General features: G+C 41.6%; 1 protein-coding gene across 1 annotated transcript; it reads left to right on the top strand.

Annotated features, from left to right (window-relative positions):
• The first annotated feature begins 12,590 nt into the window (after window positions 1–12,590).
• LOC123042192 (uncharacterized) lies at window positions 12,591–13,469 on the top strand. The gene has a single exon (XM_044464698.1). It carries the CDS (start codon window positions 12,608–12,610, stop codon window positions 13,313–13,315), a length of 708 nt encoding a protein of 235 aa, XP_044320633.1. The 5' UTR covers window positions 12,591–12,607; the 3' UTR covers window positions 13,316–13,469.
• Window positions 13,470–13,948: the final 479 nt, after the last annotated feature.

Below are 13,948 nucleotides of genomic sequence, written 5' to 3'. Positions count from 1 at the left end.
AAATATTGTTGATATTAAGCTAATTCTTTGTGAAGCTATTATGGAAACTGTGATAGTTTTTATTTTATTTTAATGGAGTATATGCTTTATCTTTCCTGGAGAAAAAATTCATTTTTAATTGCATTATGACAATGATAGACATTGGTTTATTATCAAGGTTTGCTTGATCCTTTGGCCTACAATACATTATTGTGGAATTGAAGGTAAGAGCATCTTCAATCGGACCCTGAGGGATGATGAAGAAAAAACGCTACCAAACCAGACCCCCCCCCCCCCCCTTGTTGATATTTTCGGGTTGTCCATGAACCCTCAAATTCAGGCCATAAGTGGATAGAATATGAGAATGTCTACGTGTGTCCGGGTAGTCTGCCATGTTGAACACATCCCATCCAGGTTCACTTTATCTCTTTATTTTTCTCTTTCTCTCAGCATCTCCATCAATCATATGCATGTAACCGGAGAATTTGAGGGACACAACCGAATACACGGATTGCTCATCCGCAGATGTAAGTGAGGCCAAATTACACTTGTTTGGTTGGAGATGCTCTAACATTCTAATATTTACTTTTTCCATGTAAATCCCAATGTTTGAGATAAAGACTTGGCATTCAACCATTTTTGCGTATGGAGCAATGAGGTATTCATGGACAAGCCTCAAGTAAAGAAACTTAGAAAGAAAACCAATTACGCACTCTATGTTTGTGCAATAAGCAAGACAATGATAAACTATAGGATGGTACAAATTAGCTAGTTTTTTTCTCTATGCATAATGAATATTGAGATAACAATATATGAATATTTTCATTACTTTACAAATCAACTCAATAAGGATAACTTTGCAAACAACCTTCTTGGTTACGAGGCAAGGAAAATAAAAGCATTCCACCTACAACATGATAATGATAAAGTCTTCCTCAAGATGGGCATAATGTGTTGGCGAGTAATGGCACCGAGCAAGGTGAACAACTCTAGACCCCCAGACCCCACCTACCTACCATCGCTTAGTGACAGTTCGCGAAACCATGTCTATTGGGGTTTTGAATCACGTGCGATGATTGTATCTCCACTAGTGAGCGCCACCGAGCAAGAGATGCAATTCCAAAACTAGTTTGCATTCTTGAAACTAGTAAAATGTTGAATTACATGGCTGGTAATTGATGTAACAAAATATCAGTTTGGGTAGAAGCCTCAAATTCATGGTAAAAAAATTTAATTTGATGAACAAGCTACCTCCGTCCGAGAAAGCTTGTCCCTTAAATGGATGTATCTATCACTTGAGACACAAGCTTGGGACAAAAAAATTCGGACGGAAAGAGTATAAGACATTTTACAAGCGAACCTATAAAATTTAATTAAAGAATATATCGGCTGCCCATATCAGACGGCTGATGTGCCCTGGATCGGAAGGCACGCAACCCCAGCCGATCTTTTACAAAGATCGGCCGGCCCATGCGTAGCGCGTTCCAAGAGAATAAGAGTAACCGTAATCAACGTCAGGATCATACTGTACACTGGTGCCAGTAAACAGTGTAATCCTCGATTAAGACATCATTATTGCAGAATAGACAATAGACGGGAAGATTCCTGCAGAGGCATTTTTCAACTGAAGCCCGCTCTCGCTGCCTTCATGTGCTTGTCTTCATATCCACTCGTTTCTTTGCGGTTGGGGCTGTCGAGCTGCTATATATAGGGGCAACACGACCCATATGGAGCATACTAATTCCAGCCAGGCCACACGAAACCCACAACGTAGCACACACTGCCGCTAGCTGCTCGCAGTCCATAAGCCATGGAGAATACAGCACCACATCCTTCATGCATCGGCCGACCAGCATCCATGCCGGCCGGCGAGAGCAGCTGGGGGATGCACTTTGCGTCGTCGGCGCACGGCAACCAGGACGACATGGGTCGTCAGGGAGGGGCGATATCTGACAGTAGCTTCCCCTATGACTACTCCTACTCCTTTGCCTCCCTGGGCGACGGCTCCAACTCGGCCTCCTTCATCACATCCGACCTGATGGACGAGGAGGAGGAGGAGGAGGAGGAGGAGGATTCTTTGCAGGACACTGCTTCTTCTTCCCCGGCCGGCCCTAAGGTTAGAAAGAAAGAACTTTCTCTAGTTTCTTTTTTCCGAGGAAAGGAGCATGCATCTCTCCCAATTTTATTTCTATGAACAGTTAACAGTTCGTATCATGCCCCCAGCGACATCTAGGGAACAGCTAACAGTTCGTAGCACGCTAGCTGACAATCGCCATAACAAACACAAAATACCGCAAGGCAAAAGTATCAGGCCACGTCACACAGGAGGGGAGACTACATCTAAAATGAGAGCTGAAATGAAAAATATATAGCACTGGGTTCTCAAAAGAGAGTGGATTTTCTACTCTGGGGTGTACTACACCCGAGTTTACAAAACCCCAAAAAATCAACATCAAACGTGATCCAAAAATTCTGAAATTTTGCAACATGAAACATGATCAAATGTTTTAGGTTGATGCAAAATTTCAACCAAAATTAACATTCGAGCAGCTCTCGAGAAAAAATATTATGTACTAAAATGCATGAAACATTGACCAGTGATTTTGTTATTTTTGGTGAGAGCTCCTCGAATGTTATTTGTTGATGAAATTTTGCAGATATTTAAACCATTTATTGATGTTTGATGTCAAAAAAAATTAGAATTCTTGGATCACGTTTGAAAGGTGTTTTCTCAATATTTAAAAAAAAATCGGGTGTCGTACACTGAGTGTAGCCACACCTTTCCATTCTGGAAAACCTAGAACGGACAGATCCAACACAATTTCCCTACAATATGACCATGATTAGCTTCCAAGCTTCATTCTCCTTTTCTTAGAATTTTGTTATGAGGAGAAGAGCCCCCCCCCCCCCCCCGGCTCGTGCTTTTGCTTTGGTCTTTCGAATTTGAATCTATTATTTATTTTAAACGAAAAGTTCAATTTATATTCCGTTTGCATATTCAGGTTCCTTGTGAGTTTGTGACAGGGGCTTTGAAAAAACATACATTTTAACAAATTTTTAAAACTTCATTAAGTTTCAACTGCTAAATAGTACAAACGAGTGATAATTTCACTAAGTTTCAGAAACAAAAACTTGAAACCATGTGGGGAATCAAACGAGTTTGCAGATTGCAAGGAAATCATGTTTCAGAGTGCGGCTGGGCAGATGCATACCCCCGCACCTGCGTACCCTTGTGAATTTCAAGGATTACCATCAGAACTAGAATTCTTTTCCCGCCTAACTACACTTATTTTAACTTTTGTTCCCTGAAATTAGCTAAAAAGACATTTAGTGAAAAATAACAAAGTCTAAGCTCATAGGGATAAACATTCATAAAATATGAATCTTAAGGGCATTCCATATAGTCTAAATCGCAGAAGCTACACCAACATATGCTATATTTCTGGATCTCAAACTAAATTTATTGCGCCAGCTAGGAAGCTCATAAAAACTAGCAGGAATTGAAAGCATTTCAAACTACATTCACGATATAATTTGTCACCCACAACCAAAATAATATGGTCAACATTTTCATTTGCATAACAAAATAAACACCTAGCATTACGTACTCAATGTTTTTGCAACCAAGAAGTTGATTTGGAACCATGCATGAATTGAGCTAAGCTGAAAAAAAAAACACTATTTCAAAAACTAATCAATTCCCCTGTGAAGCAGCACGTTTCTAGTTAATATATATGTTGTTCCAAAGAGCCAACCACAAAAACACTTGCCCAGTTTTGAGTACATTGTATTGTATCACAATCTAACACTGAATTGCCCCAAAGAGCACTATGTCCACCTGGACTTGTCCTCTTCCACGGACAAGGTCACATTCTCACACATATAGGATAACTGATACAAAGGAGAACAATGTCACCATGTAAGGTCTCTACGAAAATTTAGGCAGGTCCAACCTTCAGTTAAAACTCTATTAGTGGAATTATTCTTGTTATGGCTAAGATCATATTCTCTCCGCCCCAAAATAAGTGGCTCGACTTTGTACTAAAGTTAGTACAAAGTTGAGTCACTTATTTTGGGATGGAGGGAGTATAATCTAGGGAATTTCCTGCATAAGTCAACATTGCCTACCCACCGGTCCTCCCAAAATCTAGTTTGTCGACCACATAAGGGAGCTTTCTCTGGTTAGCGACAACTTGTTAAGCAGTAGTGCATATAGTGTTTCTTATAACATAGTTATGACTTGTTGTACAGGTTGCCAACATCAACGTTGTTTACATGAAGTCAATGATAACCATGGATACAAAAAAGATGAACACCCCACAACTTGTATGTTTGTGAACAATCACTATCATCTCTTCCTTGCTTCCCCAGACATTATTTATGTGTTATACATGTATATTTCCCATAAAATCGTGTGTTCTTCAAATATTGTAGGCCAACTATTTTCTTGGTGCACATTCAAGGCAGCAGGCCACTGGTGCGGTTCAAGAATCGATCATTGGTGAAGATAATAACGAGAAACAATATACTGAGTGTAATGATCTGAGGAAGAAAGGGCTTTGCTTGGTCCCTCTGTCCTTGTTGATAGACTACCTAGGATGATTACCACTCATGTACTGCAAGAACTCAGTTTACAATTTATACATAATGATAGTTCATACATCACCCACTGGTGGATTTATGTCAGCTGAGAACACTACTTCCACCATGCGTGAGCTCATGGTGGACGAACCAACTGAGCTTGGCCCAGCTCGCGCCAGTGGTTTTCAGCCCACGCAGGAAAGCTGCCTTGGAATGCGTCGGCAACCCTCCATGATTGTGGGGGCGCCAATCATACCGACAACTTGTAAAAAAATGTTCTTCTTTTTCGGGGTAAATTATTGGGCGCTGTTACAAATCAACCGGCTAATTCCCTGAAGAAATTAGTCGGGTTGAGAGCGTACGATCAACTATCTTACATCTGTTGGATCAGTCAACTCAACTTCCCCTCCACTAATCTAGCGCAACACCGGGAGCTCTGGTGTTGTCCATGTCAGCATTGAGCGCAACCCCGACGACACCCCCCTCCCCCCGACAACCAAATCGCGAAGCTCCATTTGCAACCTCTCGCGACGAGTGAAAGCTGTAGCACTACCGGTGCTGGGGAAGCTCCACTGCAGCATCAACGACGCTCCCATGCAGCTTCGGCAGAGCTAAATTGCAGCCTAATGACCCCGACGGTGCTCCATTGCAGCTCCGGGTGATGCTTCATTGCAACATCGATGCGAACGGCGAAGCTCCAACACAGCATCGATAACACCATGATGAAGCTCCATTGCATCCTCGACTAGCGCCGCATCGCGGCTCCTGTATCATCGAAGAGCACTAGTAGAAAAGGGGTCAAAGGTCCAGGTCGGGTCAGCCCATTAGTCCCAGTTCAGTCCAGAACCGGGACCCATGGGGGCATTGGCCCCGGTTCGTGAGCCCCGGGGACGGGCCGGGCCACGTGGACCATTGGTCCCGGTTCGTCTGGATCTTTTGGTCCCGGTTGGTGGGACGAACCGGGACCAATGGGCCTTGCTCCTGGCCCACCACCATTGGTCCCTGTTGGTGGCTTAAACCGGGACCCATGCATTAGAAAATAAATAAGTAATTAGAATTTTGTTCAAAATATTAAAGCAAAAAGAATTATCATAAAGGAAAATAAATAAGTAATTAGAATTTTGTTACAAACTTTAATAGCAAAAAGAATTATCATAAAAGAAAATAAATAAGTAATTAGAATTTTGTTCAAAACATTAAAAAAAAGAATTATCATAAAAGAAAATAAATAAGTAATTAGAATTTTATTACAAACTTTAATAGCAAAAAGAATTATCATAAAAGAAAATAAATAAGTAATTAGAAATTTGTTCAAAACATTAAAAGCAAAAATAATTATCATAAAAGAAAATAAATAAGTAATTAGAATTTTGTTACAAACTTTAATAGAAAAAAGAATTATCATAAAATAAAATAAATAAGTAATTAGATTTTTTGTTCAAAACATTAAAAGCAAAAGGAATTATCATAAAAGAAAATAAATAAGTAATTATAATTTTGATACAAACTTTAATAGCAAAAAGAATTATCATAAAAGAAAATAAATAAGTAATTAGATTTTTTTTCAAAACATTAAAAGCAAAAAGAGTTATCATAAAAGAAAATAAATAAGTAATTAGAATTTTGTTACAAACTTTAATAGCAAAAAGAATTATCATAAAAGAAAATAAATAAGTAATTAGAATTTTGTTCAAAACATTAAAAGCAAAAAGAATTATCATAAAAGAAAATAAATAAGTAATTAAAATTTTGTTACAAACTTTAATACCAAAAATAATTATCATAAAAGAAAATAAATAAGTAATTAGAATTTTTTTCAAAACATTAAAAGCAAAAAGAATTATCATAAAAGAAAATAAATAAGTAATTAGAATTTTGTTACAAACTTTAATAGCAAAAAGAATTATCATAAAAGAAAATAAATAAGTAATTAGAATTTTGTTCAAAACAATAAAAGCAAAAGAATTATCATAAAAGAAAATAAATAAGTAATTAGAATTTTGTTCAAAACAATAAAAGCAAAAGAATTATCATAAAAGAAAATAAATAAGTAATTAGAATTTTGTTACAAGCTTTAATAGCAAAAAGAATTATCATAAAAGAAAATAAATAAGTAATTAGAATTTTGTTCAAAACATTAAAAGCAAAAAGAATTATCATAAAAGAAAATAAATAAGTAATTAGAATTTTGTTACAAACTTTAATAGCAAAAAGAATTATCGTAAAATAAAATAAATAAGTAATTAGAAACAAAAAAGAAACCAAAAAAACTGGGAAAAATTAAAAAAAGTGTCACCTACAGGGTCACCACGGCCTGCATACGACTAGAAACCCATTACTAGGGCCAGGATGCAGGCCCGCAGTAGGCCCAATAGACCCACAAGCAGAGAGAGTGATTTAGGCCCGTAAGCCTATAGTAGAGAGGAGCTCGAAGTGGTTGGTTCAGCAGGGCTTATAAACCACTCTGAGCCCCTCTCGGCTAGCGAGGTGGGACTAAACATAGCACTGCACCGCGCCAGTTCCTGCACACGACCTTTGGTCCCGGTTGGTGGCACCAACTGGGACTAAAGGGTGCATTGGTCCCGGTTGATGGCACCCACCGAGACCAATGCCTCTCTTTTGTCTCAGTTTGTGGAACCAACCGGGACCAAAGGTCTCTGTTTCCCGCCCTTTGGGCTGCTGAAAAGAGGCCTTTGGTCCCGGTTGGTGGCACCAACCGGGACTAAAGGGGTGCATTAGTCCCGGTTTGTGCCACGAACCGGGACCAAAGCCATTGCTATATAAGTAGCACTTAGGAAAATTTCAGAACCGCCCATCCCCACTTCGATCTCTCCTCCTCCTCTCCCCGAGGGCGGCGAATCCATTCACGACGCCGGCAGGCTGCCCCGACCGAGCCAGCCCTCGCCACGCCCTCGTCCCGCGCCGCCCCGACGCCATCGCCGCCACGCCCCGGCCCGCGCCGCACCTCACCGTCGACCGTCGCCGCGCCGCCCCGCCCCGCGCCGCACCTCGCCGTCGCCGTCGTCGTCGCCATCGCCGTGAGCAACTAGTTTTGTTAGATTTTTTTTAGATTTTGTTAGATTTTTTTAGATTTTTTTGTAGTTCATAGATTTTTTTGTTAGATGTGTAGTAATTTAGATGTGTAATTAATTTGTTCATATTGTGTTAGATTTTTTTTCTGTTAATAGATTTTTTTGGTGATATTATTGTTGAATATGCATGTTTGTATGTTCATATATATTAATGATTTTTTGTTCATAGTATTTTCTTTGTCAATTTATTGTGTATGTATAGGAAAATTGTGAATGATATAAGTCATTTATGAATATGTTCATATTTAGAATAGAGGAAAAAGGAAAATATAAGAATAGAAAGTGTTTAATACAATTAGTTAGAAAAAATAATAGAACTATAGTTAAACTAGTTTATTTTTAGTAAGTACTACTTTATTTTATTTATAGTAAGTGCTTCATATATAGTTGAACTAGCTAGTTAATTTAATAAACTACTTTATTTTACTATATATAGAAGTATATAGTTTGTTTTTAGTAAGTACTACTTTATTTATTGATAGTAAGTGCTTAGTAGTTGAACTACTTGATTTAATTAATAAAACTACTTTATTTAACTATATATAGAAGTAGCTCCTGCATCGATGTCGGCGCCGCCTATCCCGCATCCTCGTCATCGTCGACTCGGTGGTGGAGGCCTGCTTGATCAGGGCCATGTTCGGGACTGGACTCCGCCGGGCTGGTATTGGGAGGTGCTACCTTCAGGGGGACGTAGGTTGGTGAGGAGGCAGCCCATTGTTGACCCGATCCTTGTTTGGTGGCGGTCGCGTGGGCCAGTGACGGTGCCAAGGCTTCCGGACACCGCGGAGGTGGTACATCACCGTGTTAGCGAGGAGGACGAGCACGTACGTCTCTACATGGTTGCATTGGAGGGCAGGTTCGACAATACCCGGCAGATTCTTCAGGGATCTCACTGGAGCTATGATCCTATGATGGTTCCTTATCTTTGGATGTCCACCGCCCGCAACGATACCCGTCGGGCGCTATGGTTCTAGCTGTATTAGTGATGCTATATGTATGACAGTATTTGAGGAGTATTAGTGATAATATTCGACGATGTACGGACACAAGAGATGATGTACTTTTGCTTATAACTGAATGCATGCTAATTTGAATACTACTTTATTTTATGATTTGATTTTGCTTATTTTATGATTTGGTTTTGCTTATTGAATGCTCATATTGGAAAAGTTCTCCTCTATTCCCGTGTGCTAGACAATTTGGTGTAATAATGCACTCGGGAATGAAAGGAGGAGCTACGTACCATCACCGATAGTCAACCCGTGATTAATAATAATGATCTAATTTAGGTTTTTTAGTACATATATTTAATTGTACAAGTTTAATATTTGAATTATGAACATAGGCCGGAAATGTCGTACTCGGATGACGAAAACCGCCCGGGGGAGTGCGACTGGTGCCACGACGACCGAGGTATGTGCGACAGGTTCATTGAGTTGGACGAAGATCGGCGCTTCAGCATTAAGCTCGAGGAGACCTTCGATGTTCATACGGTACACAATGACGACAATAGTTTTTTTCGTAATTAAGCACGACTTCAACTATTTTAACGTGTATTTTCATCTTTTCCAGTTTGACTAGCTTATCTCATGCTATGCAAGACGCTATGTCTTGGAGATGATGCGTTTTGAAGACCATGAAAGTATGAAAACCAAAAAAATTCTCCTAAGGACCCATCATGGTGTGGAAGTTGTACAATGCTGAGAGTGTAACCCTTTTTGGTTGCAAAAATTGGGAAGCACTTTGCAAGATGTATGGTTTTGATGAGGATATGCTTGTCACCATGGATCTTGGTGATCCTACAATCGAGCAAGACAATATGGAGATTTGGGTCCTTGTGGATACACCTCCAATTCTTCCCCCATGTGAGCTTAACATAGTTATTTAGTAATTTATATTATTTATTTCAAAATAGTTGACAACTTATTTTCATTGACAGCTTATTTTCATTCTTTAAAGAATGTGCGGAAGATGGTAGACAAAACCCACTACACCGATGGCTCCGAATTAACTTATAAGAAGAAAAATCATCTGATCGCATTTTGTACTGATCTTGAGAATTACAATATCTACAATCGAAATCCTCAACATTATGGTCAATACGTGCCACTAGTGCACGTGTTGAACTACGGTAACTACCATGGAGATACCCTGGTAAGATTTTTTACTATTACGACATCCGTGCATCTTTTTGCATACTTTTAAAACTAGTACATCATTGCTAACTACGAAATTATTACTATGTTTTTCAACAGATAATCCCGAATGATTGTGTGCCTCATCTGATGTATACGCATGATAGCCTTCATGTTTTGAACATACAACCAGGTCATCCTACGAATCTCAACTGTCCATACCGGGTTTCTAAAAGAAGTGGAGACATGACAATCAAAGAATGGAAAAATGTATGGACAGTCGTAAGAAGCTTCATGGAAGCAAAAGGAAGCGAAGCGCAAGAATTGGAGACAGGATGATCTCCATTCTTCATAATAGAGAGTCGGGGTCTATATTGTTTTATGCTATTTTACCTTAAGGGTGTTTAGGTCCTACCTGATACTGATGATCATGTGCTAAGAACAATTATGTAGGGTTGGGTTCGATGACTATGAGGATGATGATCGTATGACTTATTATTAATAACGAGTAGAAGTTGTATGATGATGCATGATTAGTAGGACTTGTTATTATATATGATGATGTATGATGCGAGCATGCATGAATTATTATATATCAGCGGGTGAAATGAACATAGCAGTAGCGTTGGTAAACCAAGGATGAAGATATAAGAGAGGACACTTCTCTCTATTAGCTAGCTAATAACAACCTAAAAATAACCCCCAAAACACCTAAACCAGCCACTTTTTTTTAAAAAAAAGAAAAACCTCAGCTCCAGCCAGCTGCTGACGCGTGAAAGCCTTTTGGTCCCGGTTTATGTGTCACCAACCGGGACCAAAGGCCCCCCTGCCTGGGCTGCCCGCAGCGGCCACGTGGATGCCCATCTGTCCCGATTCGTGTAAGAACCGGGACTACCGGGACTAAAGGCCCTTACGAACCGGGTCAAATGCCTTGTTTTCTACTAGTGGAGCGCTGCATCGCCGTACCCCTATGCCTCTAATGCAGCACTGTGAATTCTGCCGAACCCCATCGCCGTCGTGTCACCAACGAGGGCTGCAACGCAGCACCGACACGCGGGCTTGGGTAGCGTCGTGATGCAGCTTCGAAGACAGCGACGCGTTGAGTGCCTGGGATGCCCCACCGACTGGAGCTTGGGGTCATCGCCTGGAGCGCGTCCATGGCGGCGAGAGTAGAGAGAGCAAGCGGTGGGAAAGAGAAAAGAGAAAAGGATTGATCTAATTAGGAGGAAGAGACGAGAAGATAAGGCTGAGCATGGGCGCCCCCCACCGGGACGCGTAGCACTCACAACGAGCGGTTTACACGAGCTCGTTTTCATCCGGTTGAAAACAAACGATTTCATAAATTATTTTGTTCAACTATGAACAAATAATAAACAAGTAAAAAAATTATCAAATGCATGACAGGGACAAAATTTTAATTGTATATATAGCTTCGGTGCACCCACATCGAAATATTTTAAAGCTCAAGTTGAGGTAAAACTTGGGGTGCAACAGTTGATCAGTGACATACTGACATCCAAATTGAAAACTTTAATGTAAACAAATCTTACCACCCCTTGCTAAAAAAAATAAAAAAATCTCACCTCAGCAGAAAACAATTTTTTTTATGATACGAACATTTTGCTGAAACGCAAACATCGGATACATGCAAAAAGGATTATTAAGTTCATGAATGTAGAATGGCATGAATCTTGATAGAGCTCTGTATTGACTTGCAGTTATTTATCGCTCCTTTTTATACTAAGGGCATGTACAATGGTGCTATCTTAGGAGTGCCACGTTGGATAAATGATGAGGTGGAGGAGAGAGAACTCGTAAGAAAAGACTTGTCTTCTCTTATTTAAGAGAAGACAAGAGATGATCTCTTAGGGCCTGTTTGGTTTCAATAAGTCACCTGACTTATAAGTCAGGTGACTTAAAACCAGTGACTTATAAGTCATGCCTGTTTGGTTGTCACCTGACTTATAAGTCACCTGACACACCTTTCCACACCAATCAACATCATGCAGGTGGTGGGACCCACGCAAAAGGGGGTGACTTATAAGTTTTAAGTTGGGGTGAAGCAACTTATGACTTATAAGTTGGGGTGACTTATAAGTCGGGTCTGTTTGGCAAAATAAGTTACTTTTTTCACTTTTCGACTTATAAGTTGGTGACTTATTTGGAACCAAACAGGCCCTTAGCATAATATGTCTCACCATGTTTTTAGGAATAACTAGTTACTGAAGATAAGGCTAAGGCATGACCCATTGTAGACGTCTTTTTTGTCATCTTTAAATTACATGCAAGACTTAAGATAAGACTATCTTATCAACCATTGTACATGCCCTAACGTTGAGACACTTATTTTAGGAAGTAGGGATTATAAGCTTACTTGTAGTAGAATACAAGTTTGTTTGAATACAGCTACTATAGGCTCCTCGCAAAAATAAAGAGAATACAGCTATAGACCAAGAAAAGAAAGAGTCTGCATACATATCCAGAGTCAGCTTCCTTGGCCTCCAATGTTTCTCCTGCCTACCTCGGTTGGCCTCGCTTCACGCGCTTCCTTAGAAACAGGAACGATTCGGGAGAGAGGGGGGAGAGAAACCGTGCCGTGCGTGGGTGCCAAGTTTCGTTCCTTCCCCAGCTGGCACGATCAGCGCCGTCTGCAACTGTACATGCACCACTGGACGGCCAAGATCCACCCGTTAGACGTGTCCTGCACCAGTACGCCAACCCAACCGACTCGGGGTCTGCTTCCGTGTCCCGCACGAACTCCCCTCGACCGATTCCACCAGTCCACCAATAAATACCCATCGTGGCCTCCCCCGGAAGCATATGCAGAGAAAAACGAACTTCAAGCCTCCAGCGATCTCGACCGCCAGAGCCCCCGGAGCCCACACACCCGCCGGCGTGTCGCCGCCTTCGTCGATCAAGAGCAACACCGACGTGGCGCTGCCGGAGTTGGAGCAGCGCGTCAAGGTGTCGCCACCGCCGCCGTTCGCGTCGGACAGGTGGGCTGCGGGCGGCGCCTCGTCCTCCGACGAGGAGGAGGACACCAAGAAGACCAAGAACAAGAAGGCCGCGACCGGCAAGACGGTGCCGGCAAGGAAGAGCGGCAAGGCCAAGGGCAAGGACAGGTACCTCGTTGCGCCAAAGGCAGAAGCTGACCAGGAGTTCATGCCCGCAGGGGTCCCCGACCCGTTCGCCGACAACGACGCGCCCCCGCCCTCCTCGTTCGACCCGTTCGCCGATGACGCTGCCGGGGGCGGCGCTGGGGTCGACGAAGCCTACGTGCACCTCCGCGTGCAGCAGCGCAATGGCAAGAAGACGCTGACCACGGTGCAGGGGCTCAGCGCCAGCTACAACTACGCCAAGGTGCTGCGGGACCTCAAGCGGGAGCTCTGCTGCAACGGCACCGTCGTCGAGGACAAGGAGCTCGGCAACGTCATCCAGCTGCAGGGCGACCACCGCAAGCGCGTCGCCGGCTTCCTCGCCAAGGCCGGCCTAGCCAAGACGGAGTGCATCAAGGTCCACGGCTTCTAAGCCGATCTCCATAGAGTTTGTTTATCGGGTTTGCTGTTTGGTGATTTGATTTCTGTGTGAGTCTGGCCATAATGGCTTGCGGTCGTCGGGTTAAATCGTGTAAGGGGTCACTTTTTGCTATATCAATAATAATGCAGACTTTTATAATACTTAACACTATTCGGAAAATTACCTATGAATTTCGAGCAATTTTCGCATGACATATGGTGATTTGGATCTTTAAAAAATTTTCATGACAACCGGAGGAAATTTTCCATACAATTTGTGGGTATGTCAAATCTCATAGACTTAACTACTTCAAGTCAATACAGTGCTCACTTTTCGTAATTTTTACATGCCAGTTTCATATTTTTACATGCCAGTACATAATAGTCTAAATGGCATATAACAGTCTGACCACAGTGCCCGCCTGTAAGAAGCTTACATTTTATTTGACAGGAAAGTTTAGAAGAAAAAAACGCGCACCCGCAGGTAAAGTGCCAGGCCGTTCACAGCGCGCCTCCGCTGCCGCTGCGTCCGAGGGCTCATATTATGTCTCGCTTGCTGTTGTGAGTCCTTATTTATTCTTATGACAAATTTAACTATGATTTTCAGCTTATGGTGCAGTGCTCAATACTAAGATGAAGAGAAAAA

This window comes from Triticum aestivum, chromosome 2B (assembly GCF_018294505.1).
Source record: "Triticum aestivum cultivar Chinese Spring chromosome 2B, IWGSC CS RefSeq v2.1, whole genome shotgun sequence".
Classification (NCBI taxonomy): Eukaryota; Viridiplantae; Streptophyta; class Magnoliopsida; order Poales; family Poaceae; genus Triticum; species Triticum aestivum.
Note: the sequence above shows the minus strand (reverse complement) of the source record. Positions and strands in the feature narration are given on the sequence as shown.